Source organism: Haliotis rufescens, unplaced genomic scaffold, assembly GCF_023055435.1.
Source record: "Haliotis rufescens isolate VD_foot unplaced genomic scaffold, xgHalRufe1.0.p SCAF_10, whole genome shotgun sequence".
Lineage (NCBI taxonomy): Eukaryota > Metazoa > Mollusca > Gastropoda > Lepetellida > Haliotidae > Haliotis > Haliotis rufescens.
The window spans coordinates 46,071,431-46,092,913 of record NW_025963780.1 but is presented as its reverse complement, the minus strand read 5'-3'; the positions used below and the strand labels follow the sequence as shown (position 1 = coordinate 46,092,913).

At 41.4% G+C, this 21,483-nt stretch overlaps 1 protein-coding gene across 1 annotated transcript; it reads left to right on the top strand.

The window, feature by feature from the left end:
• Window positions 1–618: 618 nt before the first annotated feature.
• Window positions 619–7,231, top strand: LOC125377818. The gene is made up of 2 exons (XM_048391861.1): window positions 619–2,215; window positions 6,852–7,231. Exon 1 carries the CDS (start codon window positions 925–927, stop codon window positions 1,753–1,755), a length of 831 nt encoding a protein of 276 aa, XP_048247818.1. The 5' UTR covers window positions 619–924; the 3' UTR covers window positions 1,756–2,215; window positions 6,852–7,231.
• Window positions 7,232–21,483: the final 14,252 nt, after the last annotated feature.

The following is a 21,483-nucleotide window of genomic DNA, read 5'->3' as shown; positions in this document are numbered from 1 at the left end:
ATCGGTTCTGTATGACAGTGCGTGGTATATATACATGAACATTATTTGTGCAGTTAATTTATCCATACTATTTAACAGATGTCTAAATTTCATTGAAGTAATAAACATGAATACATTTTTTTCTTACTGTGTAGTTACATGAACATACATTTGTGATGTTCAACCTCGACAGCTTTGAGGATGTGTATATCGCTGAGACACACATATTGCATGTAATATGTTGATTAATATTCCATTTATGTCCCATTCATTTTGTGGGACTACTTTTTTTATCGGCAGCAGCTGCTTCGGCCATGAACATATCTTAAAACATTAAACACCGTTTTTCGGCTTTGATTCCATAAAAAAAATATACTAGACTTAATGATCAATTACGAGGTGAGGTGAAATAGGATTTCACATCCCCTTGAAGATTATTGCATGGATATAACGACGAGCATGTACGTGTGTATTTGTGTGGCTTCTTGTACTAGTCTGTACTAATGCCGGTTTTATAGTGCTAGCTCACTGAGATACAAAGCTGCAGTTTCCCATGAATACCCCACTCAGACATTGTATACTGACAAGCCCTTGTTTTATCCATCTAATGCCGAGCGCAAGAGAGGTTAAAAAGTACCATCTTTGAAGGTCTTTGATATGACGTGGACGGGAATCGAACCACCACCCTTCCGCTCTCCGGGCGAACGCTTCATCCACTATACCAGAGGTATCACTAAAAGAAATTATCTTTAGTTTATGGGTGGTAAGAAATGTTTAATCTACCAGGGTAACTTACTTCGGAGCCGCCCCTGGTGGCATGATACGAGCCTATCGTTGGCGAGTTATTGATTACACCAAGCATGGCCTGCCATTGGTCAGTTCCACCTACTACCCGCACATGCCTATGTTGATGCCACTTCACTGTAGAATAGACAGCACAGCAGCATGGACAACACTTCAACCGTGAGTTTTAACATCTCTGACAATTTACCCCCTCAGGAAATAGCCACAGAATGCAACGCTACTAACAGGTCGTCTGGATGCAACGGTCAAGACGCTAACCAAACTAATCATTTGTTTGAAAGCATTCTGCACATAACAGAAATCACTTTCACGTGCTTTGATGGTCTAAACGTACTTTGTAACGCTGTGTTGATGTTGCTGATATACAAGGCCGCGACAAAGATGGAAGCTTCTGGACGCCTCCTCACGAACCAGGTTGTGGCTGACACCGGAATTGGACTATCCTGGCTTATTCTGTATGGGATCCTGTACATCAATCCCGGCAGAAATATCCTGCAGACGGCCATCCTTGTACAACGGGTCGTTCTGTTCATCTTGACTTGTGAGTCTGGACTGTCACTGGCCATGACACTCTTCGCCCTCCACATAGCCATCTGCAATCCTATTCTCTACAAAGTCTACAACGAACCAAAACAAATCACCATCTTCATGGTAGTATCCTGGCTCGTGGTCATCGGATCTTTCAGTCTGTCATTTGCAGCGGACAACTTCTTCATTCTGGAACGTGATTCTATTTTCGTTCAGATGAATGTTAGTAAACAGAATGCCTGGTTTGTATCTCTAGCTGGGTTCGTTAGCGTCATTCTACCACTTGCAATGACTACCACCGCCTTCACACGCATATGCCTCCGTATGCCCAAGGGAGAGAACGTTTCCATCACATCCGCCTCCACTACCAAGCGGTATGTCCGTCAAGCAAAGGGTATCCTTCTCGTATACATCACTTACACAGTAACATTTATCCCTCTGTAAGTTTTCAATGTATTCAACATTCATTTTAAAAGTGACAATGACATTCTTTTCCCCATTACTGGAACCAGCTTCGCTTTCCTGAACTTTGGGTACCATGTTTTTAAGCTACCCTTGTTTCTGTTTGCTTTCACATGCTATCGTCGTGCTGCCTCTCGACTCTTCTGTCGACGCCTAGCATCGAGATCTTCCTCTGCCGATCGAGGTAAATTGCCACAAAGGAAATACAAGACTGCAACAAACACCAACCACACACTTGATGACAGTTTGCCAGATCTTCTCCGATACAGATGGATGAGACACCAGAGATGAAGGGGAATATTGGAAAAGTTAACCATGGATTCACCACACCTGTTCATTGTACCATGGGGACACGGCGAACAAACGGTGAAACGATGACGGCAGTTCCACAACACAAGATGACGTCAGGTCCATTACAAACAATGAAGTCAGTAATAGACAGGTAAGTAATCAAGTGTTTTCTCATACCGAAATTCATTTATAAAGTGTTACCGTTCTTCCTGTCAGCAAACGTTTGAAAGAGACGTTCTTCAGAAAGATCATGAGCCGTGTATGCTACTCGCACACATGTTGTTCAAGTCAAGTAATATGGATTAACCATTGAAATATTTAAGAGAGATATGACAATTTTGTTTGCTGACTCAGGAGATTGCGTGTCACCGTATCCCTCAAACTATTGATCAACAGGTTGAGACATGCCGCCACCTGGATTTTTGCAGAGTGCGATGTTAAACAACAAACAATCCACTGCTGCTTCCTCCACTACTACCGTAGATGTCTGCACTTTACTTTCTACACCTACCAACTGTTATGTCCTTTCTCTTCTCCTACCCACAAACCAGACACAAATAACAAACACATCCTGTACGTCCCCTGCGGTACTAGCCAACGGCCTTTACTTGTCTTCACCATACACATGTTATTGAATATTGTATTCCTCCACGAACCCCTCAGGGTCCAACCGATAACCTTCTGAGCTCCCTTGCTCTGACGCCACAGTGACGTATGTATCTTACTGTAGGATTATTGGCGACGAGCCTTTTCCGCAACACCCCGTCTCCAACTTCTGAAATTAAATCTGCATGTTTTATGGCTGGACCGCAGGCGAGAATGAACTTCCCGCCCTATGACGTCACTCCTATACTCCATACAAGCGCCCTCTATACATGAGTTACACCCCTGGTTTGCGCACGAAGAGAATCAATTTCGTTCTAATTCATTCTATTCCAACGAAAGACATTTCATTCCTATCAGCTTCTACCATCAATATGCACCAAACTCGTCTAGAATAAACTATTGCCATAAATATTTATTGAAAAACAGTCACTTCGCTCTCTACCATCAATATGCACCTAACTCGCCTGGACTAAACTATTGCCCTATATATTTATTGAAGAACAGTCACTTCTCTACCATCAATATGAGCGTGGCTGACCCCAAAACTGGAATATGACCATGTATATTTATTGAAGAAAAGTCACTTCGCTTTCAACCATCAATATGAGCGTTACTGACCCAACAACTGGACTATTACCGTGTATATTTATTGCAGAAGGTCACTTCGTTCTCTGCCATCAAAATAAACGTAACTGCCTCATAATCGAGACTCTTGCTCTGTATATTATTGAAGAAAAGTCCCTTCGCTTTTTAACCATCAATATGAGCGTGACTGACCCCAAAAATGGACTTTTACCATGAATATTTATTGAAGAAAAGTCACTTCCCACACTACCAACATAAATAAACGTAACAACCTCATAATCTTGGCATCTGTATAATATTGAAGACCAGTTACTTCGATATCACCCATCAATATGAGCGTAACTGACCCCACAACTTGACTATTACCATGTATATTATTGAAGAAAAGTCGTTTCGCTTTCTACCATCAACATGAGCGTAACTGACTCCATATATTTATTGAAGAAAAGTCACTTCACGTTCTACCATCAATATGAGTGTAACTAACCAAACACCAGGAGTATTACCATGTATATTATTAAGGAAAATCACTTCGCTTTCTACACATCAATATAAGCGTAACTGACCCCAAAACTAGACAAATGCGCTCTATATTATTGAAGAAAAGTCACTTCCCTTTCTACCATCAATATGAGCGTAACTGACCACGAAACAGGACTATTACCATGTATAATTTTGAAGAAAAGTCACTGCGCTCTCTAACATCAATATGAGCGTAACTGACCCAACAATTGGACTATTACCATGTATATTTTAAAGAAAAGTCACTGCGCTCTCTACCATCAATATAAGCGTAACTGACCCCAATACTAGACTTTTGTGTTGTATATTATTGAAGAAAAGTCACTCCCCTTTCTACCATCAATATGAGCGTAACTGACCTCGAAACAGGACTATTACCATGTATAATTTTGAAGAAAAGTCACTGCGCTCTCCACCATCAATATAAGCGTAATTGACCCCAAAACTAGACAAATGCGCTCTATATTATTGAAGAAAAGTCACTTCTCTTTCTACCATCAATATGAGCGTAACTGACCCACCAACTGGAGTATTACCATGTATATGTATTGAAGAAAAATCCCTTCGCTTTCTATCATCAAACGAGCGTAACTGACCCGAAAACTAGACTATTGCGCTGATTCTTATTTAAGAATAATCCCTTCGCTTTCTACCATCAATACGAGCGTAACTGACCCCTAAATAGGACAATTGCTCTGTATATTTTTGAAGAAAAGTCACTGCGCTCTCTACCATCAGTATAAGCGTAACTGAACCCAATACTAGACTATTGCGTTGTATATTATTGAAGAAAAGTCACTTCCCTTTCTACCATCAATACGAGCGTAACTGACCCAACAATTGGACTATTACCATGTATATGTATTGACGAAACGTCCCTTTGCTTTCTACCATCAATATGAGCGTAACTGACCACGAAACAGGCCTATTACCATGCAAATTTTAAGGAAAAGTCACTGCGCTCTCTACCATCAATATAAGCGTAACTGACCCCAATACTAGACTATTGCGTTGTATATTATTGAAGAAAAGTCACTTCCCTTTCTACCATCAATATGAGCGTAACTGACCACGAAACAGGACTATTACCATGTATAATTTTGAAGAAAAGTCACTGCGCTCTCTACCATCAATATAAGCCTAACTGACCCCACAAATGGAGTATTACAATGTATATCTATTGAAGAAACGTACCTTCGCTTTCTACCATCAATGAGTGTAACTGACCCCAAAACAGGACTATTACCATATTTATGTATTGAAGAAACGCGCCTTCGCTTTCTACCACTAATATGAGCGTAACTAACACAACTGGAGTATTACAATGTATAGTTCTTGAAGAAATGTGTACAACTAGTTGTACCGTGTGAATGCCCCTTAACACAACAACTGGAGTATTACAATGTATAGTTTTTGAAGAAACGTCACTTCGCTTTCTACCATTAACATGAGCGTAACTAACCCAACAACTGGACTATTACCCTGTATATTTATTGAAGAAAAGTCACTTCCCACTCTACCATCAATATGAGCGTAACTGACTCCAAAACTGGACTATTACCCTGTATATTTATTGAAGAAAAGTCACTTCCCACTCTACCATCAATATGAGCGTAGCTGACCCTAAAACTAGAAAAGTGCCCTGTATATTATTGAAGGAACGTCACTGCGCTCTCTACACATCAATATGAGCATAACTGACCAGAAAAACTAGTGTATTGCACTCTATGTTATTGAAGAAAAGTCACTTCGCTTTCTATCACCTATATGATCGTGGCTGACCCCAAAACTGGACTATTACCATGTTTATTTACTGAAGAAAAGGCACTTCGCTTTCTACCATCAATCTGCGCGGAACTGACCTCAAGATTTTCCTGTTGCTTTTTATGCTTATTGAAGAAAAGTCACTTGCCTCTCAATACCAATTTTTTCTAATTAATTTATAATGAGTGTCAGACATTAACATAAGCACTCAGTGCAGATCGAGAGATATCTGCAGGCTGTGATTGGAGGATATTGTGTAAGATTTGTATGTCTTTTAAATGTACATCAATCTAGTTATTAAAACTGACCATGTTTTTCAACATGATGACGTATGCTGAATGTGACCATAGATATTTTCAAGTAGGTGACATTTGGTGCTAAGCTCAGGGTGGTGTGTTTAGCTTTCTGTACTTGGAAAAGGAGTTGGCTAAGCTAGTCATTTTATTGTTTTAATTGCTGCTCTAAGGCCAAACTGTGCACACACGTACAGGTAATAGCAGATGAATGCTTAGTTATTTAAGAAATATATAACGTTACTATAGAAGTCTATGGGAAAACATTTGGTTTGTGTGTAACCTTGATACAAATGTTTTATTCCTACCATATGATATATACGATACGGAAGTACACGAAGGTAATAATCGCTGTATCATATATTGTCATTATTAAAGTTTAAGACAGATTGCAATTCACTATAAAACTTTAGAAACTGCGTAGGGATATGAAGCCTCATTTTAACCGCCCCACTTTTGATATACTGCCAACTTATTTGCATCAATGGTTGTTTACATAAACACTCACACATAGGGAAACCACTATCTAATTATTTATGATCTAATGATTCAAATGAACGTTCTGCAATACTGGTGAGAATGTGATTCCCAACTCTATGTAAAGAGCTTACTTAAAGTAATTCCCAATAGGTGGCCTCATTTGCATGTTGATCAGATCGTCATACAAAGTGTATCCGTTTGGTTTATCGCCACGATAACACTATTCATTATATGATAAACACTGATGTTTATTTGAAAACTCCCATGTTGGCGCTCCCCTGCCTTATGTATACTTGTATAATTGCTAAAACGGCGCCAAAACACACTCACTCACTCACTGTCCATGACAAAAAAATAAGGTGTGAAAACATGTTGTGATATTTACAATGAAATCCATTTCGATATCAAATTGACACGTTCATCCTTTCTTTTATTACCAGCCTCTCGACAGTATCCTTTCAATGAAATCATCGCTTCATATGTGTATGCTGCATCTGAACAGGTTCCTGTATCTGTTGTTCTGTTGTTCTCTTACAGGTCGCCACCTAAATGGCTTTGAACAACGTTACAATCCATGTTGTATCCAATTCGGACAGACTCTTTCTGCTGATACAGACAGGGGCGTGAATGAAGCTTACACACCTGTTTGTATATCGACGGGCAAGTTGGCAGTCCCAGCAAATGTCATCCAACATTTTCCATGTATATCTTACAGGCAATAATTAAAACGCATGAAGCTAGTCAAATAGACACCTGACCCCAGAGTGTAGTCCTCCCGTTATGGTGTTTGGAACGCTTACATCAGTTCTAAACCCTGATACACTGATACAAGGCTGATACACGTGCTTCACCAACCAGCATCACTGTTCCAGATACTCGCGTCCTGCTTTGCTGACTTGTTATGGGAAGATTTGATATGCATCTGTCTCATATGTATGGTTTGTTCTTCAGGGTACTGTGATCTTTCGGCGGAAATGGAAATGTTTCTGTGCGGCAAATACGGGAAACTGATATGATCCCTTATCAAGCTTCCGTCACATTACCAAAATCTTCCACCCTCCCACAAAAGACCTGTAATTCCACCCCCCAGCCTCCAACACAACCCTTGAAACACCTAACAAAGTAGAGACAATTTGTTGATAACAACGTCTTTAATTACTGTAGAGGCGACGTTTCAGAAAAGGTCCTTATGCCGTTGACAAGCAAGACCTAAACAACAACAGAAACTCTTGCCTCCTCCCTCCCACACATCACCTGAAACTCTATCCCCAAGCATCCTAAACCACAACTGAAGTTCTACCCTCCTCCCTTACTTACGCAAGACCTGACATTCAAGCCCTAATCCTCAAACGCAATAACTGAAACAACAGCTTCTTCAATCGACACTTTCATATCCTCCACCCTCCCACACGCCGGGAGCTCACACCTCCACACACAACATGTAAACCTGATCCTCAAGCCTCAACCCTGATAACATGTACACCTGAGGCTCGAGACTCCACCCTCACAACATGTACACCGGAAGCTCGAGACTCCACCATTTCAACATGCAAACCTGAAGGTCCAGACTCAACCCTTACAACATGTACACATAAAGCTCGAGACTCCACCCACACATGTACACCTGAACCCCAAGCCTCAACCCTGACAACATGTACACCTGAGGCTCGAGACTCCACCGTCACAGCATGTACACCTGAAGCTCGAGACTCCACCGTTACAAAATGTACACCTAAAGCTCGAGACTCCACCCACACATGTACACCTGAAGCTCAAACCTCCACTTACACATGTACATCTGAAGCTCGAGACTCCACCCTCACAACATATACACCTGAAGCTCGATACTCTACCCTTAAAGCCTATACACCGGAAGCTCGAGACTCAACCCTTACATCACGTACACCTGAAGCTCAAGACTCCACCCACACATGTACACCTGTAGCTCGAGACTCCACCCACACATATACACCTGAAGCTCGAGACTCCACCCACACATGTACACCTGAAGCTCGAGACTCCACCCACACATGTACACCGGAAACTCGAGACTCCACCCTTACAACATGAAAACCTGAAGCTCGAGACTCCACCCACACATGTTCACCTAAAGTTCGAGACTCCACCCTTATAACATGAAAACCTGAAGCTCGAGTCACCACCCTTAAAGCATGAACACATGAAGTTAGAGACTCCACCCTTAGAACATGTACAACGGAAGCTCGAGACTCCACCCTTACAACATGAAAACCTGAAGCTCGAGACTCAACCCACACCTGTTCACCTAAAGCTCGAGACTCCACCCTTAAAGCAAATACACCTGAAGCTAGAGACTCCACCCTTACAACATGTACACCTGAAGCTCGAGACTCCACCCTCACATGTAAACTTCTACCCACCCCAGCTCCTTTCTATCCACGTAACACATTAGGCCTTATTAACTATCTCACCGACTCATTGAAATCAACAGAGCATACATGTACGAGGATGTTTCCTGATACAAATGTTTGATTTAGAAATAGCACTGTGGTGTCATACTGGCAACAGGTTTGTAAATATGTTTACGCTAACTTCTATGCTTGCGTTGAAAGCTATAACTGGTATTTTTGATATTTTATTTTTGGCTTTTTCAATTCTAAACGTTAGCAGCATTGGGCTTACACATACTTATTGTTCTGCGTGCCATGCTGCTTTATTATTTATAGAAATTGATAAATAGCAAAGCGTCATAATTTATTATTTATCTTTTATTGTTTAACATTTCGTTGATGTTTTGGAAGATGTTTATGTTTTTCGTGTTTCACACTTCGTTGATGTGTTTGGTATTTTTATCTGACTTCTCCTTCATCATGCCGACACGCCAAACGGTTACACAAAGCGGCGTTCCACCATACTCACGCACTAAAACATAGCTTAATCGTTTACACTCGTTTAGTTCTCGCTGCCGCTAAACAAAGATCTGAGTACACCCCATTACGGGTCACCTCAGCCCGACCTTTCGCGAACTTTGACCGACCAATGGAATGACTGAAAAGAAGTCGACATTAGCCAATCAGAAGGCAGTTTTCTCGTGCTTTACGGCACTAATTTAAATCGCTTCGAAACATATTTTGACAGATTCTCGATTAAAAATTTGAAACTTGAACAAAATAACATTCCAGACTGGTTAATAAATGGTCTAGATTGTATGGATTCAGTCGTTAAGTCTCTCTTGCTTATATTAGTATACAATATGACATGAACGCCTTATGTTTCACTGCCTGTGATACCCCTTTTGGTCAAGACAAGCCACGACCTTGTGTGCATTTATTGTCGACACCTTCATGATTAATACGAAGTTTGTTGTTCAGTATCAAGAAGAATGTCGTTTATTTGACTTGGTTTTCATCCCTAAGTAAACGTTTTGTTTTGGAGTTTTGCCGCCGCCGCTGCCGCTACACGTGAAATTTATTTAAAACCCCGTTTGGCGTGGACGTCTATGGACATCACAACACCTTAGGACGACTCTTTGATCCAATGACCAGTCACGTGGTCATATTTCACTGGTCAAATGCCCTTTTCAGCAGACTTTGTGTAAGTTTGTGCATATAGTGGTAATATTGTTTGACTACTTAAGTAAAGACAGCCTTATGATATCAGTAGTAGATGACTTTTACCTTCTTTCAATGCGTGACAAATGCTATATGTTTCGTGTAAGGGAAGGGGCGGTCGGGTAGCCTAGTGGTTAAAGCGTTCGCTCGTCACGCCGAAGACCCGGGTTCGATTCCCGACATGGGTACAATGTGTGAAGCCCATTTCTGGTGTCCCCCGCCGTGATATTGCTGGAATATTGCTAAAAGCGGCGTAAAACCATACTCACTCACTCACTCGTGTAAGGGACATCGTATTTGATTTATATTGAACTGCTCGTGAAACACTTGTCACTGATATTGACGTTCAAATTCACTCTCCAGCTCACACACTCAATCTGGTACATCCTGAGGGCGGGCCATTAAAAAACATTATGAGCGGCTTAGATGAAGGTCAAATTCACTAGAAAGGTCTTTCGTAAGGTGATGATGCATCTTTGAGTTGTGACAGGCACAGCACTGTTGAATCGACGTTGAATCAATGTTGTGCTTCAAGGTTGAAATAAGTTTGATTATCGGTTGGATTTGAAAGTTGAACTGATGTTGAACTCTCGACGGTGAATCAGCAACAGATATCAATGTTGAGACAATGTTGAATTTTGGTTCGATATTGGTTGAATATTGATTGAATAGTGGTTGTATTGATACAAACAGCTCTGTAGCACTATATAATCAGGTCAAATGGACTTTTGTACGTATATATCATCTTTAAAGTGGGGCATTGAAGTGGTCAGGTTTTGAGCGACTTTACTTGAAGTTCAAATGCCCTGGAATTGCCATTCCTAAAGTATTGTGACGCTTCTCCGTGGACTGAACTAACCCTCTGTGTTTGCCAGAGATGTTTGTAAGAGCAAGAACCCATGTTTCAACTCGAAATAATCGCGGATGTGATTGGCTAAAATTGAGTTTTAACAACAGTGCAATCGGAATTGCATATATTTTTCTTATTAAGTTATCAAGAGGCATGGTGTCATTAAACCTGAAGTGCTTATAACTCTCAATGAAGGTAGCAAAATTTGAGCGCATTTGGGAAAGTGATTAGGCAGGTCTGCTTCTGTTTTTGTTTGTTGTGCAAACACATTTCTATTTTTAGTTTTGACATGCACAGAACAAATGACCCAGAGTAGCCGGATGCTTGGGATGCAGTCAAGTATAAACTGTAGAAAGCGAGGTACAATGGCAACAGATGGTCCACTAATGGAATCGGGAGTTGCAGCTTTCATATTTGAAATAGCTCTGCCATATTACTTTGCATGATAGATCTCTGAAGTGGATATCATACAGAAGGTATGGTTATCCCTTTTTTTAGCACTTAAACGTGAAAAAACAACCCCTTAGCCCAAGGATCATTCCACTTCAACATTGTGATCATGTGTTGGTGACAGGCCTTGGTCTTTGAGTGAGTGAGTAAGGTTTTACGCCACTTTTAACAATATCACGACGGGGGGCACTCAGAAATGGGCTTTACACATTATACCCATGTCGGGAATCGAACCAGGTCTTCGACGTGACGAGCGAACACTTTAACCACAAGGCTACTTGACCGGCCCCTTGGGGTTTGAAGAAAACCATGTGCTTGTAAAGAACTTAATCAAACAATGTTTTATTATTCTCACACCTTGCCGTCACTTAGTCAGTGTTGTTTCTTGGTCTTGTGTGGGGTGTTATTAAATACTTGCAATAAATTTCACTTTCATTTCATACGGGACTGTACGTAATAACATCTTCGTCAGCGTTGGTGGAAATCCATATTTCATGTGTTCATATTCTGTATGTCTAATGTTCACGTGACTATGATGGAACAGTCCGGGGGCAGTCTGACCCTTATATGAACGTTTCTAGATATACAATTTATGCGAGTCATCTTATATTTTTTAACCCATAAAAAACCGTCCTTCCTGTTGTATAGACATCAGTGGTTATGCAATTTTAAATAAATAATTCAACATCACCGGGGTACCCCTCAACTGCAGTACAAGGTATTACGTTGGTAACGGACGAACCAAGCAGACACGATTCAAAAGGTCCAACGGATCTTATGATATGCCATCTGTCAATCCGTCCGAAACATTCGTACTTCACTCCGACTTGATACCGTTCATTGTTGACGGAGAGAGGTATCGAATTGGGGAACAGTATCTGATTTTAATGATGCATCTGCACCAAATGTGATTGTATTTTACAGGGATGTTTGTGACAATAACATTGTATTAAATTGTGCATGAAGGTAATTGGGATGTTGCGTCAATGCCCTGCCGTCCTCGCTTGGCAAGCAGGTAATAATCAAGTTGTTAATTATTTAGAGAAATTCATTTAGAGCCACCACTTTACTTGTTGGTTTGACATTTAACTGCATATACCTAACTCGGAAGAGACATATGGAGACTTGGCTCTAAAAGTACATTGTTGACGATGAAGAGATTGATCTTTTCGTTGCATAAACATGTGTCAGAAAGTCAGTCGCGTGGATACCTATGTTCAGCAACATGAAAAATAAAAATGATTTGAAAGTGAACGTGTTTTATTGTTTCTGTTTGCCACTGGGATCCATAATCAGCGATAGCACCTCGCGGTGCGAGACGTTGTGTGTCTATGGCGTTTGTTTGGTGTCATGGATTGTGCAAAGTCATCAACATGACTGTATTGTGCAAAGTCATCAACATGACTGTATTGTGCAAAATCATCAACATGACTGTATTGTGCAACGTCATCAACATGACTGTATTGTGCAAAGTCATCAACATGACTGTATTGTGCAAAGTCATCAACAAGACTGTATTGTGCAAAGTCATCAACAAGACTGTATTGTGCAAAGTCATCAACAAGACTGTATTGTGCAAAGTCATCAACAAGACTGTATTGTGCAAAGTCATCAACATGACTGTATTGTGCAAAGTCATCAACAAGACTGTATTGTGCAAAGTCATCAACATGACTGTATTGTGCAAAGTCATCAACATGACTGTATTGTGCAAAGTCATCAACAAGACTGTATTGTGCAAAGTCATCAACAAGACTGTATTGTGCAAAGTCATCAACATGACTGTATTGTGCAAAGTCATTCTGCGTCTTCCACATGTCACAAAGACAAGCAACCAGTATTTGTAAGATCCCATCGGGCTCGAATTCGAATGTGTTTGAACTGTTTGTTGAACTGAATAATTCTAAAAGCAGTCCGCGACATGAGAGGTGGTTGGCGTCGTCTTGACAAATTACCAGCCGTTTTGTCTGTAAGTACCGGAAGTGCAGACGTCAGATACGTTTGGAACGTGTCTGTGTGACTTCAGTTACCTCGTATTTCACGCCAATGTTACGATGCCGATTCATTCTAATTGACATGCCTGGTGAGCTGTAGATTGAAATATATGGTCGTTGGTAGCATCTACTACATCTTGTACTTTGAGCAAAGTAAACACTTCTCCTGGCTCAAAATCAAAACCTTTTTCAAATGGAATTCTTGCTTTATGGAGAGATTTCTATTTGATATGGAAAGGGTTTTGTCGCTTTATTTATTATTATATCCTGTGGGTTGTACTTACTCCGATATCCCAACATATCTGCTTGTACTCCTCCCGGACGTGTCCACCCACGTCAGCACAAGGCATACTTCCACAACAAGCGAAATAGAATAACGAAATATCGCGATTATTAAAGCTGTTGATGTCGAGTACCGGTGAAATGAGATCAAACTGGGTTTAGCGTCGCGCTCAAGATTATTGCAATTATATAGTGCGTGTTTGCGTGTTTATTGTTTGCCGGATGTGAAAAATGACTTTTTAAATCCAACGTAAATATTGCAAAGAACACAGGTTCAGGAAATGACCTGTAACTTACGTACACTCCAATAATGACACCTCTAACTCATAGTACACCCCACTAGTGACACCTTTAACTCATAGTACACCCCACTAGTGACACCTCTAACTAATAGTACACCCCACCCCATGACACCTGTAAGACATAGTACACTCTTATAGTGACACCTGTAAGTGACAGTACACCCCACTAGTGACACCTGTAATTTATAGTTCGGCCCGTTAGTGACACCTGTAATTCATGGAACACCCCACTATTGACACCTGTAACTCATAGTACACCCACTAGTGACACCTGTAATTCATAGTACATCCAATAGTGACACCTGTTAAACATATGGTACACACAACGAGTGACACATGTAACTCATAGTACACCCCACTGGAGACACATGTAACTCATAGTACACCCCACTAGTGACACATGTAACTCATAGTACATCCCACTAGTGACACATGTAACTCATAGTATATCCCACTAGTGACACATGTAACTCACAGTACACCCCACTAGTGACACATGTAATTCACAGTACACCCCACTAGTGACACCTGTAATTCACAGTAAATCCCACTAGTGACACCTGTAATTCAAATTTCACCCCGTTAGTGACACCTATAACTCATGGTAACCCCACTATTGACACCTGTAACTCATAGTACACCCAGTAGTGACACCTGTAATTCATAGTACACCACACTAGTGACACCTGTAAAACATAGTACACCCTACTGGTGACACATGTAACTCATACTACACCCACTAGTGACACCTGTAATCCACAGTACACCCGACTATGGACACCTTTAATTCACAGTACACCCGACTAGTGACACCTGTAACTCTTACTACATCCTACTAGTGACATCTCTTACTCATAGTACACCCACTAGTGACGTCTGTAATTCATAGTACACCCAACTAGTGACACCTGTAACTCATGGTACACCTAAGTGGTGATTCATCTAACTATATGTACATCCCACTAGTGACACCTGTTACTCATAGTACACCCACTAGTGACACCTGTAACTCATAGTACATCCCACTAGTGACACCTGTAACTCATAGTACACCCAAATAGTGACACATGTAACTCATAGTACACCAACTAGTGACACCTGTAACTCATAGTACACCCCACTAGTGACACATGTAACTCATAGTACACCCCACTAGTGATACGTGTAACTCATAGTACACCTACTTGTGACACCTGTAACTCATAGTACACCCCACTAGTGACACCTCTAACTGATAGTACACCCACTAGTGACACCTGTAACTCATAGTACACCCAAATAGCGACACATGTAACTCATAGAACACCCCACTAGTGACACCTGTAACTCATAGTACACCCTACTAGTGACACCTGCTATTCATAGTACACCCACTAGTGACACCTGTAAAACATATGGTACACACAACGGGTGACACATGTAATTCATGGTACACCCCACTGGTGACACATGTAACTCATAGTACATCCCACTAGTGACACATGTAATTCACAGTACACCCCACTAGTGACACATGTAATTCACAGTACACCCCACTAGTGACACCTGTAATTCACAGTAAATCCCACTAGTGACACCTGTAATTCATAGTTCACCCCGTTAGTGACACCTATAACTCATAGTACACCCCACTAGTGACACATGTAATTCACAATACATCCCACTAGTGAGACATGTAATTCACAGTACAACCCACTAGTGACACATGTAATTCACAGTACACCCCACTAGTGACACATGTAATTCACAGTACACCCCACTAGTGACACCTGTAATTCACAGTAAATCCCACTAGTGACACCTGTAATTCATAGTTCACCCCGTTAGTGACACCTATAACTCATAGTACACCCCACTAGTGACACATGTAACTCATAGTATATCCCACTAGTGACACATGTAACTCACAGTACACCCCACTAGTGACACATGTAATTCACAGTACACCCCACTAGTGACACCTGGAATTCACAGTAAATCCCACTAGTGACACCTGTAATTCATAGTTCACCCCGTTAGTGACACCTATAACTCATGGTAACCCCACTATTGACACCTGTAACTCATAGTACACCCAGTGGTGACACCTGTAATTCATAGTACACCCCACAAGTGACACCTGTAAAACAGTACACCCTACTGGTGACACATGTAACTCATACTACACCCACTAGTGACACCTGTAATCTTCAGTACACACCACTAGTGACACCTTTAATTCACAGTACACCCGACTAGTGACACCTGTAACTCATAGTACACCCACTAGTGACGTCTGTAATTCATAGTACACCCAACTAGTGACACCTGTAACTCATGGTACACCTTAGTGATGACTCATCTAACTATATTTACACCCGACTAGTGACACCTGTTACTCATAGTACACCCACTATTGACACCTGTAACTCATAGTACATCCCACTAGTGACACATGTAACTCATAGTACACCCCACTAGTGACACATGTAACTCATAGTTCACCCCACTAGTGACACATGTAACTCATAGTACACCCAAATAGTGACACATGTAACTCATAGTACACCCACTATTGACACATGTAACTCATAGTACACCCACTATTGACACATGTAACTCATAGTACACCCTACTAGTGACACCTGTAATTCACAGTACACCCCACTAGTGACACCTGTAACTCATAGTACACCAAAATAGTGACACATGTAACTCATAGTACACCCACTAGTGACGTCTGTAACTCATAGTCATATCTGTTTACAAGACACCAGAGAGCTGATTTCTCTAAGGAGCAACGATAGGATATTGTACGTACGCTTCAAGGAGCGGGCTCTAAACTAATTAAGTTATTGAGTGAATGGCGTTCGGCCTGTAAGAAATCGAATCAGACGAGCCAGTGATTGATACTATGAGCAACGTTAACAACCCACGTCGTCGGGGCACGATGACACGCAATCCAGCAACTCGCGGCTACAGACAAGTACAGGTAGGTGAGGGGATCTAGTATAACCCCGGACCCGTGAAGATCCGGGGTAGCTTAGGTCCCCATGCTTGCAATCAAGCAACTCGCGTCTACAGACAAGTACAGGTAGGTGGGGGGATCAAGTATAACCCCGGACCCGTGAAGATCCGGGGTAGCTTAGGTCCCCATGCTTGCAATCAAGCAACTCGCGTCTACAGACAAGTACAGGTAGGTGGGGGGATCTAGTATAACCCCGGACCCGTGAAGATCCGGGGTAGCTTAGGTCCCCATGCTTGCAATCAAGCAACTCGCGTCTACAGACAAGTACAGGTAGGTGGGGGGATCTAGTACACTCCGGACCCGTGAAGATCCCCGGACCCGTGAAGATCCGGGGTAGCAAAGGTCCCCATGCTTGCAATAAAAGGCGACTAATGGGATCGGGTGGTCAGAGATCACATGTTTGATGCATGTCATCGTATTCCATTTGCATGGATCGATGCTCATGATGTCAATCACTTAAATTTTACTTTTACTGAAATATTATTAGTTATGGTGTATTTAGTTGCCGTATCCAGTGTCATATCAGGTTAGCAGAAACATATTTGGCGAGGCGTAAGCACAGTCCAATATTTTTCAGCTAACCTAATACTAAAGGCACCATAACGAATTTATTATGCGGAAAAGTTTTCACTATTTGGTGTCATTGTTGAACATGTCATGTCAAAATGAAAACAAGACACTGACAGCCGGTATAAACGACAGGACCAGTACATATGTTTCCGATACAACACTCTAATGTAAACATAAACGTCAACAATGGAATACATTATGCACTTAATGTGAACGTTTGAAGTATTATAGCTAAAGTGAATAGAATTATCCTAAAAATGGCCGTATATTATCAGAAATCTGCGAGTCAATGTAATTAGACACCATTCCGCTTTCCCCTAACGCCGGGCTGGTGTCTAGTCTAGTGCTATGTGACGTCATTTGCGTCACGTTTCTTATTTGTGACGTCATCCTACATTATGTTCTATGCCCTTACTATTTGTAACTCAGTGACCTCGGTTGAAGCTTTTCTCAATATTTTTATTAATAAAGTCACGAAGGTGGTTTTTAAAAAAAATAATGTCTTTGCGCATCACAATTAATAATATTAAAACAAATCAGTGTCGAAAATGATTTTCTGTGCCAGAATTCGCATGTGAAATGTGTGAGGTGGGATTAGGAAAATCCAAAATGGCTTTTACCGACGGCATACGGTCTCATATAAGGTCGATAACAACCATCTTGGATTTTTACTGACGGTAGTGGGGTTAGTAGTTCTGCTTAGTCAATCTCACTTTGAGGCATAATAAGTACCAAATAGTGGGTGTTTTCATACTTGTACTTAAGTATACAATTTCGGCGAACACCTTCTGTTGATTTAGGACGTACACATCACTGTTCTTCGCCATCAGTCTCAAACCTACATCTGTGTTGAAAATACTTCCTCATTATATTCATTTATTTTTACTTATTTCCCGTGTCATGTTACTGATGTGGTCAAACAGCCTCATGTTATAAACATAACCAAGTTATCGTGACTGACTGACGTCAAACGATCCTTTCTCGGAAAACTCATATCTAATAATGTACAATATCTAAGTATCTATTAAAGTCAATATTTCACGAGAATATAATTACCCATACAACATTAATATTCTTCCTTGTTGCGTTTAATCACACAGCGACACAGCATTCCTTCCGTCCTGTTACAACGTCACAGTGTCAACACTAGAGTATACTGGTACACTGTCTTACACCGTCAACTCATAGTTCAACCCACTACCGACACCTGTAACTCATAGTACACCCTACTGGAGACACATGTAACTCATAGTACACCCTACTGGAGACACATGTAACTCATAGTACACCCTACTGGAGACATATGTAACTCATAGTACACCCTACTGGAGACACATGTAACTCATAGTACACCCTACTAGAGACATATGTAACTCATAGTACACCCTACTAGAGAAATGTAACTCATACTACACCCTGCTAGAGACACATGTAACTCATACTACACCCTGCTAGAGACACATGTAACTCATGGTACACCCTACTGGAGACACATGTAACTCATAGTACACCCTACTGGAGACATATGTAACTCATACTACACCCTGCTAGAGACACATGTAACTCATACTACACCCTGCTAGAGACACATGTAACTCATACTACACCCTGCTAGAGACACATGTAACTCATGGTACACCCTACTGGAGACACATGTAACTCATAGTACACCCTACTGGAGACATATGTAACTCATAGTACACCCTACTGGAGACACATGTAACTCATAGTACACCCTACTAGAGACATATGTAACTCATACTACACCCTACTAGAGAAATGTAACTCATACTACACCCTGCTAGAGACACATGTAACTCATACTACACCCTGCTAGAGACACATGTAACTCATGGTACACCCTACTGGAGACACATGTAACTCATAGTACACCCTACTGGAGACATATGTAACTCATAGTACACCCTACTGGAGACACATGTAACTCATAGTACACCCTACTAGAGACATATGTAACTCATAGTACACCCTACTAGAGAAATGTAACTCATACTACACCCTGCTAGAGACACATGTAACTCATACTACACCCTGCTAGAGACACATGTAACTCATAGTACACCCTACTGGAGACACCTGTAACTCATAGTTCACCCTACTGGAGACACATGTAACTCATACTACACCCTGCTAGAGACACATGTAACTCATAGTTCACCCTACTGGAGACACATGTAACTCATAATACACCCTACTAGAGACACATGTAACTCATACTACACCCTGCTAGAGACACATGTAACTCATAGTTCACCCTACTGGAGAGACATGTAACTCATACTACACCCTGCTAGAGACACATGTAACTCATACTACACCCTACTAGAGACACATGTAACTCATACTACACCCTACTGGAGACACATGTAACTCATAGTACACCCTACTGGAGACACATGTAACTCATACTACACCCTACTAGAGACACATGTAACTCATACTACACCCTGCTAGAGACACATGTAACTCATAGAACACACTACTAGAGACACATGTAACTCATACTACACCCTACTAGAGACACATGTAACTCATACTACACCCTACTGGAGACACATGTAACTCATAGTACACCCTGCTAGAGACACATGTAACTCATAGTTCACCCTACTGGAGACACATGTAACTCATAGTACACCCTACTGGAGACACATGTAACTCATACTACACCCTACTAGAGACACATGTAACTCATACTACACCCTGCTAGAGACACATGTAACTCATACTACACCCTACTAGAGACACATGTAACTCATACTACACCCTACTGGAGACACATGTAACTCATAGTACACCCTACTAGAGACACATGTAACTCATAGTACACCCTACTAGAGACACATGTAACTCATAGTACACCCAACTTGAGACACATGTAACTCATACTACACCCTACTGGAGACACTGTAACTCATAGTACACCCAACTAGTGACACATGTAACTCATAGTACACCCTACTGGAGACACATGTAACTCATAGTACACCCTACTGGAGACACATGTAACTCATAGTACACCCTACTGGAGACACATGTAACTCATAGTACACCCTACTGGAGACACATGTAACTCATAGTACACCCTACTAGAGACACATGTAACTCATAGTACACCCTACTAGAGACACATGTAACTCATAGTACACCCTACTGGAGACACATGTAACTCATACTACACCCTACTGGAGACACTGTAACTCATAGTACACCCAACTAGTGACACATGTAACTCATAGTACACCCTACTAGAGACACATGTAACTCATAGTACACCCTACTAGAGACACATGTAACTCATAGTACACCCTACTGGAGACACATGTAACTCATACTACACCCTACTGGAGACACTATAACTCATAGTACACCCAACTAGTGACACATGTAACTCATAGTACACCCCAGTAGTGACACCTGTAGCTGATGGTACACCCCACTAGTGACACCTGTAACTAAAAGTACTCCCCACTAGTGACACCTGTAACTAAAAGTACACCCCACTAGTGACACATGTAACCCACTGTACACCCCACTAGTGACACATGTAACTCACTGTACACCCCACTAGTGACACATGTAACTACTCATGATACATTCCACTAGTGACACATGTAACTCATAGTGCACCCGACTAGTGACACATGTAACTACTCATGATACACTCCACTAGTGACACATGTAACTCATAGTGCACCCCACTGGTGACACCTGTAACTAAAAGTACACCCCACTAGTGACACATGTAACTCACTGTACACCCCACTAGTGACACATGTAACTACTCATGATACACTCCACTAGTGACACATGTAACTCATAGTGCACCCCACTGGTGACACCTGTAACTAAAAGTACACCCCACTAGTGACACATGTAACTCACTGTACACCCCACTAGTGACACATGTAACTACTCATGATACACTCCACTAGTGACACATGTAACTCATAGTGCACCCCACTGGTGACACCTGTAACTAAAAGTACACCCCACTAGTGACACATGTAACTCACTGTACACCCCACTAGTGACACATGTAACTACTCATGATACACTCCACTAGTGACACATGTAACTCGTAATACACCCTCCTTGTGTAC